This window comes from Palaemon carinicauda, chromosome 22 (assembly GCF_036898095.1).
Source record: "Palaemon carinicauda isolate YSFRI2023 chromosome 22, ASM3689809v2, whole genome shotgun sequence".
NCBI classification, from domain to species: domain Eukaryota; kingdom Metazoa; phylum Arthropoda; class Malacostraca; order Decapoda; family Palaemonidae; genus Palaemon; species Palaemon carinicauda.
In genome coordinates this window covers 6,032,750-6,047,749 of record NC_090746.1, presented here as the reverse complement: position 1 = coordinate 6,047,749, position 15,000 = coordinate 6,032,750, and the positions used below count along the sequence as shown (strand labels likewise).

Sequence of the window (15,000 nt, the reverse complement as noted above, 5' to 3'; positions counted from 1 at the left end):
TTCAACTAGAAAAGCACTCAGAGTGCAGACCTCCGCCACCACTATATATTTCTTGAAACCAGCTTGCCTTTCCCAGAATTAATTTAGACCGTAGGCGTATTTGAAGTCTGTGACAACTATGTGCGAACTTGGGGTTAATTCAGTCGACATTTTGCTCGATCTTGACCTTGACCTTTGACTTATGACCCTCAAAATTGAATCACTTCCACATCCCAACATAACAATTAATCCCTAAAAGTTTCACTACTCAATGAGTAAAATTGTGGCCAGGAAGTTGTTCACAAACAAGCAAACGAACGAACAGACAAACTGGGGCAAACACAACCTCTTACCTACTTCGTTGGTGGAGTTAATAATAGAGAGATGACTCAAGATAACCTTCCTAGAATCCATAGATAATTCAAGTACCTTGGTACCCTTTTATATTCATATATATTTTCCAGGTTTCCTTTCACTCTTATAACCTTACCGTTGGTCACATTTAATCTCAAATACCTTCTTTAGCTACATGATCTAAAGTATTGCTGGTATCTGCAGTCTCTTCTTTTTCTAATCTGTACTGATTCATATACAATGCAAAATGATTCTAAACTCCATTTAAAACTCATTTTCCTATTTGATCTCTTTGTACCTCCATCTACTCTTTTCTCTAACTTCATCCCTGACTGGTAATCGCCAGACTGGGGTTCGAGTCCCGCTCAATCTCGTTAGTACCTTTGGTCGCTGCAATATCACCATCCTTGTGAGCTAAGGATGGGGTGATTGGGAGTGCCTACAGGTCTACCTGCTGAGTCATCAGCAACCATTGTCTGGCCCTCCTTGATCCTAGCTTGGATGGAGAGGGGTCTTCGGCACTGATCATAATACATGGTCAGTCTCTAGGGCATTGTCCTGCTTGATAGGGCAATGTCCCTCTCCCTTGTCTCTGCCATTCATGAGCGGCCTTTAAAAGCGCCTCACTTTTATCAGAGACTTTCAATCGCTCTTTATAAATTATATAGCAAACATCTACTGTACATCCTACAAATTGCATCTCCTTTGTTTATATCATAAACGTTTTTGGGGTTCATATTAACCACATACAACGTTTTGATTTCATTTCAAACTTTTTGTATAAATGTTTTATGAAAAAATATGACCTGCAAACAGTCTTCACTGTCTAATCCTACATTATTATTATTATTATTATTATTATTATTATTATTATTATTATTATTATCATTAATACAAGCTAATCTATAACCCTATTTGGAAAAGCAAGAAGCTATAAACCCAAGGGTTCCAACAGGGAAAAATAGCCCAGTGAGGGAAGGAAATAAATAAACTACAAAAGAATAAACAATCAAAATAAAATATTTGAAGAACAGTGATAACATTAGATAAGATCCTTGACAAATAAATTATAAAAACTTTAAAAAAAAAGAAGAGAAATAACATAGAACAGCATGCCTGAGTATACTCCCCAAGCAAAAGAACTACTCCTCTCCAATCAGATCTTTCTGTTATCTTGAACAACAATGATAAATAGATTTCATTGTTATTGAACTAACCACAATGTGTTCATAGCCTTGTTCATAATCCAATGAGGTGACAGATGGATTGTGCTGTGCTATCCACCTTTTCAGATCTCTGACTTCTTGTAAATACTGTTGAAGGTCAAGACCCTGGTGAACTTTGACCTGATTGTGACCCAGTTCTTCTCTCAGATCCTCCAGCTTCTCTGCCATTGCCTTTGGAAGAAGAAGAGTCTCGTTAAAATTTATTATTTTTTATCAAGTGTACTATAGCATCTGTGGAAATTAGTGGACTAATTATGCACATACTGTATATACGAGCGCACACATACACTTATATATATATGTATATATATATATATATATATATATATATATATATATATATATATATATATGTATATATACAATATATATGCATATATATATATATATATATATTTATATGTACAGTATGTATGTATATATATATATACATATATATATATATATATATATATATATATATATATATATATATATATATATATATATATATATATATGTATGTGTGTGTGTGTATTTTGGCATGAGTGTAAGCGTGTGCGCTCGTAAAAAATTTGAAAACTAAAAGAATATCTACTTTATGAATATAAGGAAACTGCGTATATTTCTTTTAATGCTAGCAAACCAAAGACACATCATAAAATGAATGACATGCTAACGCAGCTTTCTTTACAAAACACCATATACTTAATCATATTTCTGTCGTTAATTCGATTTATCATTAGAAATGAGAAATACCTGCAAGCGGTCTTGAAGTTCCCTCGCGTCGGGATGGCTGTCTTCGTCAAGTGTGTTTACTGTGAGTGATATTTTCGCAACAGCATCGTTATACTTCTGAATGTCCTGATCGATGGCCTGAAAATGAGAAAAATATCAATATCATCATTATCATTACTTGTGCTGTGGACCCATAGCATTACCAGCCAAACTCGGTTGAAACCCTCGTCAGGCTGGGAGGAGCAGAGTGTGGAAGGATCACCTTTTGTTCCCTTTTTTATATGTCGGCTACTCACCGAAATTGTGGGCAGTGTCTTGGTAAATAGAATAGAATAACCAAGCTACAACCCTAGTTTGAAAAGAGGGATATTATATGCCCAAGGCCTCCAGTAAGGAAAAATAGACCAGTGGGGAAAGGAAATAAGGAAATAAATAAACTACAAGAGGAGTAATGAACAATGAAAATAGAATATTTCAAGAACAGTAACATTAAATTAGATTTTTCATATATATACACAATAAAAACTTGAAAAAAAACAAGGGGAAGAGAAATAATACAGAATAGTGTGCTCGATTAAGAGAACTCTACCCTAGACAGTGAAAGACTATGGTACAGAGGCTATGGCACTACCCAAGACTAGAGAACAATGGTTTGATTTTGGAGTGTCCTTCTTTTATAAGAGCTGCTTACCATAGCTAAAGAGTCTCTTCTACCCTTACCAAGAGGAAAGTAACCACTGAACAATTACAGTGTAGTAGTTAACCTCTTGAGCGAAGAAGAATTGTTTGGTAATCTCAGTGTTGTCAAGTGTATGAGGACAGGAGAATACGTAAATTATAGGCCAGACTATTCGGTGTATGTGTAGGCAAATGGAAAGTGAACCGTAACCAGAGATAGGAAGCCAACGTAGTAGAGCAAGAGATACGTTATGTGCTGCTTTGTGGTATTTTATGCAAAAATTTAAAATAAAAATCTCTATCTGTTGGAGCATAAACGAAAAATAAATGGAAGATAGAAAAATTAGGTAATTAACACAATTTTGTAATTTCATTTGGGGTTACATTTGTAAAAACATTATAAATAGTGCCACAACTCATCTTGACTTCCATTAATGCTAAGAGAAATGACTTTGTAGAGAGTGCAAGGTCGTAAATAATATAAGTAATATACTATAAATGATATAAAATAGAAAATAATTAAGTTTGGGTTCTAACCTACCTGCTATATTCACTTAAATCCATTTAAAGTTATTCTTCAAGAATCCAAGATCATCAATGAACTTTGCTCCGAAGTTATTTCATTAATAAAACAAGAAACTGTTCAATGTTTTATGAATAATATACCATTTCGATTTCTTCCCTTATCACACTATATTTTCTATGATTCTTTCGATCTTACCTTGTGCTTCAGCAACAGTTCTTCAGTGTCGTGTGCCTCACTATCATCACTGCTACTACTGCAACTACTACTGCTATTGGTCCGACCGCTGCCCTTACGATGTTTTCGAAGTTTGGGGTTCCGTATGCGGTTCCGTCTCCGACCACGGCCAGGAGAGTCATTCCTCCTCTGGGTTGGACACTTCTCACTGTCTGAGGCACTATCCTGACTGGTGCTACTTCTACTACGTCTTCTACGAGCATCACGATTTGGGCTAATGAGCTTTTCCTTTCGTCTACTTCTGTCGTGCGAAGTTTCCTTGCGTTCATCACTATGACTCCTGCTTCGGCTTCTGCTGCTACTGCTACTATGACTACGATTTCTGCTTCGTCTCTGTTTACGTCTTGGTTCAGATTTACTGCCATCACTATGGCTTCTGCTACTGCTACTGCTACGGCTCCTGCTTTTGCTGCTATTACGACCTTTTCTATGTGTATTTTTAGGGCTCTTGCTGTGACTGCTACTTCTACTGCTACTTTGACTCCGTTGTCTATCTTCATTTCTCCCACTAGGGCTTCTACTACTTTTCCTGCTCTTGTTTCTACTGCTACTCCTACTATTACTGCTACTGCTACGACTTCGCATTTTATCTTTTCCTTCATACCTTGGAATATCCTTACTATCATCTTGGCTGCTGTTGCTACTGCTCCTACCTTTCCTGCTTTTACGTTTAGGACCTGATTTATCTTTGGAACTACGTCTTTCTCGATTGCTGCTTTTGTGACTGCTGTTACTGCTGCTGCTACTACTACAGCTTCGATCACTTCTCTCCTTGCTCTTTCTCCCACAGTCGACTTCATCTCCAGCATGGTCCATTAATTCTGTCTTAGATTTGTTGATCAAATTCTCCAAGTCTTCGATCTCAGCCAGACAGTTTCGAACTTTCAAGTTGTCGTCTAAGAGTTGATCTCGTTTCAGAATGTTTTCCTGGAGGTCTGACCAACTTTCTTTGAGAATTTCTACACGATTTTGTATCTGTTTAAAATAAATTAGTGATGAATTTATTTACCCAAGACACTGCACAAAATATTTGGGGTCATGATGACAACTTAAATCATTGTTAAATTAACAAAGTTACTGTTCACCTGAACTTTTTGCTTGTACTGGCCATTGATAGAAAATGTGAAGTTACAAATAGCATTGAAATAAATCAAAGTTTCCCTTTTCTAATATTGATGTTAAAATTAAAAAAAAATATTATTTAAGAGCAATACAAATAATCTTCTTAGAAAATAAAATATTGATTCATAAATGTGTATTTACAAATAACTAGAAATAAACCAGTTTCTCTTCTTCAGCCTTGTTGTTAAAATAAAAAAAAAATAGATTATTTATCAACAATACAAATAACCTATTAAGAAAAAAATTGATTCATGGTTCAGTTGTATTGAAATTTTGAATGGCCTCACTTTTCAAATGAAGAAAATAAAAAGAATATATTAGTTCGTGTTTCAGATTTTGTTAAAATTTTCAATGGCCTAAACTTCGAAATGAGGCAAATTAATATATATATATATATATATATATATATATATATATATATATATATATATATATATATATATATATTGATTCATGGTTCAATTGTTGTGAAATTTTGAATGGCCTTATTTTTCAAATGAAGAAAATGAAAAAAATATATATATATATTGATTAATGATTCAGTCGATTTGAAATTTTGAATGGCCTAATTTTTCAAATGACGCAAATAAAAATAAATATGTTTATTCATATTTCAGTTGTATTGAAATTTCAAATGGCCTAATTTTTCAAATGACGCAAATAAAAAAAAATATATTAATTCATGCTTCAGTTTTTCTGAAATTTTGAATGGCCAATTTCTATCAAATGACAAAAAAATAATATATATATATATATATATATATATATATATATATATATATATATATATATATATATATATATATATATATATGTTGATATTTTAGTTGTTTTGAAATTTTGAATGGCCTAATTTTTCAAATGACGCAAATAAAAGAATATATATATGTATGTATATATATATATATATATATATATATATATGTTTATATATATATATGTATATATATATATATATATACATATATATATATATATATATATATATATATATATATATATATATATTGATTCATGTTTCAGTTGTTTTGACATTTCAAATTGCCTATTTTTTTCAAACGACACGCAGAACCAAACCATCTATTTTTGATGGCGCTTATTATCATATACTTACTTCCAGCACATGAGAGTTATTTTCCTCAATGATTCTCTTTCCCCTCTCGAGAATTTCATTAAATTTTAATTGGTGATGCTCTACATCAGATCTAAATTTCCGGTGCTTTGCCATCATCAATCGTGCCCCGGATAGGTCAGTCGCAATTTCCTGTGCGTGGAAAATATTCAAGTTATTGATGAGACACAGGTTATTAGGCTAAGTTAATTAGTTTAGTTTTATCATGATGGAGGTTAGGGGGTATATTATTATTATTATTATTATTATTATTATTATTATTATTATTATTATTATTATTATTATTATTATTATTATTATTATTATAATAATTTTATTATTATTATTATTATTATTTTATTATTATTATAATTATTTTTTTATTATTATCATTATTATTATTATTATTATTATTGTTATTATTATTACTAGTTAAGCTACAATCTTAGTTGGAAAAGGAGGATGCTATAACCGCAAAGGCTCCAACAGGGAAAAATAGCTCAGTCAGGAAAGGAAATAAGGAAATAGATTAACTATAGGAGAAGTAATAATTAATTAAAATAAAATATTATAAGAACAGTAACAACATTAAAACAGATCTTTCATATGTAAGCTATGAAAAGTTTTATGTCATGCTTTTCCAACTAAGGTTGTAGGATAGCTAGTAATAATAAAATTAGTAATAATTACCAAAATCGAACGCTCACCTTCGATGAAGCTATGCGATCGTATTCCGAAAGAAGCTGCAACTCCAAATCCGTTTCGTAAATAAACTTGAAACCCTTCAGAGAATCTTCTAAACTGAGACGTCGATGGCTAGCCAGTGCCTTAAAAGATAGGGTATATAAAGTTAGATTTATATTTTTTCTAGTTTTATAAACAAAGGTTACAATGAAATCATCTTTAGCATACTAGCCAGTTAAAAATTTAAAAATGCAACTGTTATCTGAAGTAGCAATGTGTCCTATTGCAATACAAAATAATTTGATGCAAAATGTATAATATCAGTATGAATAATGAATAAATTTTTGAAAGCATAGTATTACTTTTGTATTAATAAAGAAAAGCATACCTTTATTTCATCAAACTTTGCTTTCGACATCAATGATGAAGCATGTATGTTATCAGCATCAAAGTGTCCCTCCTGGATCATGTTCTCAGCAGTTTCATTTAATTCACTCATGATTTTTTCTAAGTTTGCCAAATCTCTCTCTAGATTCTGGTGTTTATTCAGAACAATAATAGCATAACGTAGGTCATGTGCGACTTCGGATCCTTTGAGGACCCTCTCAATGGCATTGACTTTCTTCATGACCTCTTCCATTTTTTCATTGAAGATGCACTCTTCTTCTGCTTGCTTAAGCTTAATTCCTTTCTCCTTGACGCTCGTGCACAGTCCTTTCCATTTATCATCTAATTCAGTTACTATCACGACGATATTTTCCATGTGGTAATGTTTCTTTTGAATAAGTCCTTCTGCAATTTTCTTCAGGTACTGGAAGCGACTCTCATTTGACCTGACCTCACTCTCCAAAACTTGGTGTGCCTGAAGCTTCCTCTTGATGGAAACCAGGCTTCTGTAGGATTCATCTTGAGAGATTTCCTTCTTGTCTGATATCCAGTCTTCAAATTCAAGAACATCAGCTTTGAATTTCTGATAAGCCACCGAATCAACAAGGATCTCTTTTCTCGCCTTGCTGAGATCAATGATCACTGCTCGACGTTCACAAAGCTGGGAAAGATATTTGGGACTCGAGGTGATCAAAGGCATTTAGAGTAAATGGAAGAAGCTAAACAAAATATTCTTTTTAAGTTAGTTGCAATTTAGTTCGGCACTGAAAGCACACACATACGTTGTCTTCATATCATAATAAAAGATATTAATATGAAAATTTAAATTATGAATGATCATTGTATAGAAATTGGTCAGCGTAGATAATACCAGATGCTTATTTCCAAGTAAACTATAACCATTACAAATAAAAACATTTTTTTTTCTAAATTCAAAACTGAAATCCAGAAGTAAAAAGGTAGATAAATAGTATTAAAAATGATGACAACAATACTGATGAACCTTTTTATACATGCAAATACGACTATCCTATTTTTTATGTATATAAAAAAGGATTAAAAATGAAGATGAAATGACATAGAACAGTTTTACAATGTACAATAGGTGCTGCTTATTCAAACGCTTGGTATCAAACATCACAACATACCTGATCCTTCCGTTGTGTAATCAGGATGGTTTCTGGGTGGTTGGAATGAATGAGTTTATCAGCTGAGCGAATGAACTTTTCCAGCCTTTCTGCTCGAGCAGATAAAACATTCTCAAATTCCTTGTGGCGTTTCAACAATAGTTCTGCTTCATCCAAGGTATCCTGAGACAAAATGAGAATCCAGTCAATTGTGAAAACTAATATTCTGAGAAAGTGAAGGATGATATGGAGAGAAGAGGTTTGGTGGAAGAGGATGCCTTTGAAGCAAAGCTTGAGAGAACAGAGATGAGAATGCTGAAGTGGATTATGGGGATATCACTGTTTGAAATATTAGAAAATGATTGAATAAGAAGAATGGCAGGTGTAGTAAAGATTACAGAGATGATAAGAGTGTCACGACTGAGATGGTGTGGGCACGTGTTGAGAACGGATAGTGGGGAGGGAGTGAGTAGGGCTTGGGAGGAATCTGTTAAGGGAAGAAGATCGAGAAGGAGGCAGAGAATAAGATGGCGAGATAAGGCGAAGGATGATATGGAGAGAAGAGGTTTGGTGGAAGAGGATGTCTTTGATAGAAGGTAAGGGAGAGGGCGCATCAGGCAACCGACCCCGTAATGTAGGGATAACGGTGGGGAAGAAGAAGGAGAATTATACTCTGATGATCTATAGTAATGTTTGACTGAAATATCAACAATTCCTGGAATATGACTTTTTGGATCTTGATCTAATGTATATACACTTACTCAAGCATTATGCAAACGATTACACACACACTTATATATATATATATATATATATATATATATATATATATACAGTATATATATATATGTATGTATATATATACATATATATATACAGTATATATATATAATATTTATATAATATTTATATTTATATTTATCGAAGGAAAGTGTTTTTCAAAATTGGGCATGAATCGTGGTACAACAATGAAACAATGTCCAACAGATTTTGTAGACTTGAGAACAAAGCCCTCAGAAGAATATTGGGAATTGAAAGACAAGATTAGAAATGAAACTATTATAGATTACACAGGTGCCATATGTGGATGAGATCATGGTGAGGGGCAGATGGAGATGGTTTGGTCATGCTCTCCGCACTCCCCAGGAGAGATTACTTTCTCCAAACTTTCAACTGGGCTCCACAAGGCACTAGAAGAGTCGGAAGACCCAGGGCTACATGGCTGAGGACTATGAAGCGTGAAGTAGGAGATGATGAATGGAAAATTATAGATTTAAAAGCTCAAGATGGAGATGACTGGCGAAATCTAATCCAGGCCATTTGCGTCAATAGGCGTAGGAGATAATGATGATAACTAGAGTCAATACTAAAAAATTCAAAGAGGGCACTAAGAAATACAATACATACAGTGTTTTTCAGTCATATTGTTTTATCTGAAATATTTATCACGAAATGGTTCCAAAATGAAGAATAGAATACTCACACCAAGATCAGCTGTTCTGAGGACGGTTTCATAAGACCGCGTTGCAACGTCGATGTATTCTGCCTCCCTGACGAAATAAGAAAGCTCAACCGTTTGTTGCAGCAGTGTGAGTTTTACCTCCCAAGTCCTTTGAATCTCTCCTGTCTCCCTTTCGAGTTCTTTAAGCTGTTGGGAGAAAGAATTTCTTCAAAATTTTGTCTCTCATTTAGTTACACTTTCTTCAAGTTTGTAAATCTTCAATCTTCATTTCAGATACATGTTTGTGAGAGTATGAATAAAAGTAGGTACTGGTCTTTTAAATGTTAGATTGCTTTTTTTTTCACTTTTTAGGAATTAGAACACAATCTTTTCATTCAGGGCCTATTAGATACAGAAATGGGTGGCCTTGTAAATTATTATTATTATTATTATTATTATTATTATTATTTGCTGAGTTACAACCGTAGTTGGAAAATTAGGGTGATATAAGCGCAGGGCTCCAACAGGGAAAATAGCCCAGTGAGGAAAGGCAACAAGAAAAAGTGAAATATCTTAAAAAGAGTAACACTAAAATAAATATCTTATTTAAACTATAAAAGCTTTAACAAAACAAGAGGAAGAGAAATAAGATAGCATAGTGAGCCCGAGTTTACCCTTAAGCAAGAGAACGCTAACCCAAAACAGTGGAAGACCATGGTACTACAGACACCACATTGATTCCAGGCGAAATGAGCTCCACCCCCTGATGACGTCATAGCCAAACATATGGTTTCCTGCGTTAACAGCGATCACAACCTAAGACCTGAGAACAATGGTTTGATTTTGGAGTGTCCTCTTAGAAGAGCTGCTTACTATAGCTAAAGAGTCTCGTCTACCCTTACCAAGAGGAAAGTGGCCACTGAACAATTAAAGTGCAGTAATTAATCCCTTAAGAGAAGAAGAATTGTTTGGTAATCTCAGTGTTGTCAGGTGTATGAGGACAGAGGAGAATATGTACAGAATAGGCCAGACTATTTGGTGTGTGTGTAGGTAAAGGGAAATTGAACCATAATCAGAGAGAAGGATCCAATGTAGTACTGTCTGGCCAGTCAAAAAACCCCATAACATTTTAGCGGTAGTGTCTCAGGATAAATAAGTGATTTAATAGGAACCTATCTCTATGATAGCTTCATTTAAAGGTAAAGGTGGCTGGTTTCAGTTCCAGTTTCATCAGAATAGATGCTCACCAGAAAGTCAGCTGGGCAAGCCCAACCCTCCACTGTGGTGCCCAACCACAGCAGTGGCCCCCCCAGTAAACAGCTTAAACTCTCATTCCTGGGTTGGGATTAATCTGCTGCCATGCGAATGCTTGCCGAACACGTTACCACTGTACTAGCCAGGGGGCTAGTATAGGAGTAGAGAAGGAGACTCACCTTCTCCCTAATGCTTTGTCTGCTTGGATACTTCTTTACAAACGTTTCTCCGAGTTTTTGTAGATCATTGGCTTCTTTTTGAAGAACCTCTATTTCATGTGTTAACTCCTGGTGGGCTTCCATTTGACATTTCGCTGTTGTAACATCCTCTCCAGTAATCTTCGAGTTTAGACTCAGTCTGATCCCACTTAAGAGGCAATTCACATTCTACAACAAAGAAAAGTGGTTAAGGGCTAGTTTCCGGTGAATACAGATGAATCGGCTTCTGGCAAACAAGGAAATAATGAAGACTGGAAATGATCTGTGCCTAGGTTCATATTTCGTCCGTTCATGCAAGTAATTTGTGAAATTTCAATAATGTTTCTCTGGGAAAAGTGCCTGTATTGTTGAGTTAAGAATGTTTCCATGTTGTTTAACAGGCTTACATAAATTATTAAAAAAGGCTGAGTGATGGTATTTTCTGAAGTAAATAAATTGTACCAAACGTTAACAGTCAATATTCTTAGAAATCATATACAATGATTACTGATAATTGAGAAATGAGAATAGTGCCCACTTGTGATTTTACAAATAATCAGTGTTAAGAATGATTAGCAAAACTTCTTGATAATTCTGCCTTACCTTTTCCATGTTCCAATAATGAATCAAAACCACGGCTTCTTCTAAAGCATCTTTTTGTTTTTGAAGTTTGTCGTTAAAAGTTTTCCAGTAAGTCTGCAGCTCTTGTTGACGTTTGATTATGACCTTTGAATCATTTGGGTATGAGATTTTGACTGATTCAGCCATTAGATTCATTCGTCCTAACTGCAAAAAGCATAACAAAAAGTCATAAATACATTCTGTATCAAATAACAAAGTAAAGGTAATACATGATGAATATACACATATGTGAATTCAGTAACCATTTCAAAAGACACTATAGACACCAAATTGATTCCGGGCGAAATGAGCTCCACCCCCTGATGACGTCGTAGCCAAACATGTGGTCTCCTGCGTTAACAGCGATCACAACACATGCTCTCAAAGTGATTATCAGTTAGCATAGCTTGAAATTTGTAAAGGATTTTAAGGTAGTATAGTTTGAAATGTTTAAGGTATTTTCAGTTAGTTTGAAATTTGATAGGAATAGGAATTTTAAGTTAGTATAGTATGAAATTTGATAGGGGATGTACTGTGACTGCTGCTAACGTGGGAGACAACGTGATTGGCTATGACACCATTAGGGGGTGTGGCTTATTTCGCGCAGAATCTTTGCAGCGACTATAAACCCTTTGAGATAACGGTTCCGTATGAATTTATAAAACATTACAAATGCCAAGTTCTTGACAAGTAGGTTTATGTATCCTATTATTTTTACTGACAGCAAAGAGGAAGTTTTGAAAATAAAACGTAGAAGTTTCGAAAAAATGGTCGGGTAAAATAGTTGTACTTATGCTTTAAAGAAAATCCATAAGAAAAAATAACAAGTAAACCAGATATATATTTTCAATAAATTGAGGCTTTGTTTCCAAACTTCCATTATTTTATGGAGACTATTCTTGTAAGATACTGAAAATTTACAGTAAATAATTTTTACCTTTTTATTGGAAAGTTTATGCAAATGACCTTTATTGGGAAAATTTTCATTATCTTAGAGTTGTAAAACATAAGTTTGAAAGTTGGGTGCATAAACACTAACCTTCTCTTTAATAGGTCCAAGTTCACTCTCCATTTGATCAAGGCTTCGTTGTTGAAGGTGCACAGTATCGAGATCATTGGAAATCCGTACATTGTTTAGTTTTGCTATTTTCCTTTCCACCCAGTCTACAATTTCATCGCAGCTCTGCAGAAAATCGTTGACAGTAGCTGCTGCTTGCAAACTGTGCTCTTTCTGTTGCTTGAGACGGTTCAGAAGAGTCCATTGTTCATAGAGTTGAGCCTTGCGATGCTTAATCTTATCCACTTGACTGCTCTCTGATGCTATGAATTCTTGAACGCTTTTGTCTATCACAACAAGTCTCGCTCCTGCATGTTTCAAGTCCTCCACGACTTTTTCGTAACGCCTCTTCTCGATTTCCATGTCCCCTGAAGTTTCTGCTGTCAGAAGGCATTCTCTGTCTTTTAGCCACTCCTCGAAGTCATCACATTCTTCGAGAAACTTGTAAACTTTAAAAGATTCTTGGAGGAATGATTGCTGCTTCTGAGAATACTCATAAAGTTGTCGATAAAGTGAATTGATTGACTGCAGATATTTCGTGATAGCTTCTTTATTCTCAAAATTGAACTTCTTATCTGCATATGAGAGAGAAATATAAAATTGAAAACCATCTTTCTTACATAAAGGATATAAATTCAGCTACATTCAGCTGAACTTAATTGTTTGAAATGCATGCTGTATATACACCAAAAGCCTTAACAATAACAATGATGATAATTGCTCATTTCCAGAACTTGCTAACAATGGCAAGCCTATTGCTTCATGATATAATTTCTGAAGAAAACAGTATGGAATTGTACGTAAGTTCTGAAAGGTTGATAGTAATTTCAAATTAAAATCAAAAGCTCTTTCTTGTTAAATATGTGCTGCATTAAATTTGCTTTATAGCATTACAAAATGCAATTTGAATGATAAACAATACATATGTTTTCCAACTCTTACATTTCGATTTCGATTTTACTGCCTTGCCTTTGGATAAGGTTTCGCTTTCATCAGAAGATGAATCTGAAGAGCTTGAACTGGAGGAACTAGATGAACTTGATGAACTTGAAGTTCGCTTGACTTTAACCTTTGGTGCCTGAAATGATACACAAAGGATACAGAAAACCTCTTCAATTGTTGTATCAAAATGGCTATACAGATGAAGATTGAGTCTTTAAATAATGAACAGTTTTGCCACAGTAAGGACTGATCATCACTCAAACAGAATTAGAATATTTTTAGGAATGTAAACCTTACATTTCTATCGGTATAAAATGAAAATAGAACAAGTAGATATATGCATTATGAAAATTGATCTAAATTTCAAATCTGATCATTGCAGGAGGAAATCTAAACATCAAGCTTTTTACTCCTTACGTCATCTCTCCAGCGCTTATAATTTAGAACAGAATTGGTAATTCACACATCTAGATTACCTGCTAAGGATAGGAAGATAACTCTGCTAATGATAACAACCAAGAAACCGATGAAGAAACCAAAATTATGAATAGAAGAACTATAGTCGCCGCAAAGATTCCGGGTGAAATAAGCCCCAGCCATTGATGATGTCATAGCCAATCACGTTTTACGTTAGCAGTGACTGCTGTTAACGCGGGAGAAAACATGATTGGCTCAGACGTCATCAGGGGGTTGGGCTTAATTCGCCCAGAATCTCTGCGGCGACTATAGTTGTCACAGCGGTATAATTAAAACTTATTTTCTTAACATAATCTGCATTCCGCATGAATATGGCTATGATCATCCCATTGACAACTAGCTATCAATAAATGCTGCTAGCCAACTGATACAGTATTAAAGTATTACAGTATTAGGGTCAGACGATTGACGTTTGTAACAGTGAACGTACAATAAAAATAAGTTAATCGCAATTATCATTTTGAGTTAATTGGTACAATCACACATAAATCTCTATTGTGAATGACTCATTATCGCAATACGATATTCAGTTACCTATATGTGCGACTAGTTTTCAGTTCTGTAAATTATTCTATTTTATTTTGATACTTTTTACCTACGTTTGATCGTTTTTTTCATTCCCTTGTCTTTTCACTATTGCTCTTTTAACGTTCGTTTCATTTCTTTTTTAGATAATCTAGTATTCTAGCTGATAGCAAAGATCTGTTTAAACCTAGAAATAGTATTTCTATTATTATTATTATTATTATTATTATTATTATTATTATTATTATTATTATTGTTGTTGTTATTGTTACTTGCTAAGCTACAATCCTTGTTGAACTGCAGGATGCTCTAAGGGCAATGGCTCCAGCAAGGAAAAATAG

The 15,000-nt window shown here is 34.2% G+C and overlaps 2 protein-coding genes across 2 annotated transcripts in view; both read right to left on the bottom strand.

Annotated features, from left to right (window-relative positions):
* LOC137616304 (spectrin alpha chain, non-erythrocytic 1-like) overlaps window positions 1-7,494 on the bottom strand; it is a 24,374-nt gene extending 16,880 nt beyond the window's left edge. The window contains 7 exon segments of the mRNA XM_068345950.1: window positions 1,551-1,730; window positions 2,298-2,414; window positions 3,676-4,689; window positions 5,951-6,100; window positions 6,655-6,774; window positions 7,020-7,336; window positions 7,339-7,494. Coding sequence (XP_068202051.1) covers window positions 1,551-1,730; window positions 2,298-2,414; window positions 3,676-4,689; window positions 5,951-6,100; window positions 6,655-6,774; window positions 7,020-7,336; window positions 7,339-7,360 — 1,920 coding nt within the window. The 5' untranslated portion in view covers window positions 7,361-7,494.
* A 456-nt stretch (window positions 7,495-7,950) lies between these two features.
* The window catches only part of LOC137616752 (spectrin beta chain-like), a 123,365-nt gene continuing 116,315 nt past the window's right edge, over window positions 7,951-15,000 (bottom strand). Inside the window, exons 17-22 of the mRNA XM_068346753.1 lie at window positions 13,658-13,793; window positions 12,698-13,290; window positions 11,641-11,823; window positions 11,020-11,226; window positions 8,167-8,328; window positions 7,951-7,956 (exon numbers count right to left, since the gene is read on the bottom strand). Of these exons, the coding sequence (XP_068202854.1) occupies window positions 7,951-7,956; window positions 8,167-8,328; window positions 11,020-11,226; window positions 11,641-11,823; window positions 12,698-13,290; window positions 13,658-13,793 (1,287 nt within the window). The remainder of the gene's footprint in view (window positions 7,957-8,166; window positions 8,329-11,019; window positions 11,227-11,640; window positions 11,824-12,697; window positions 13,291-13,657; window positions 13,794-15,000) is intronic.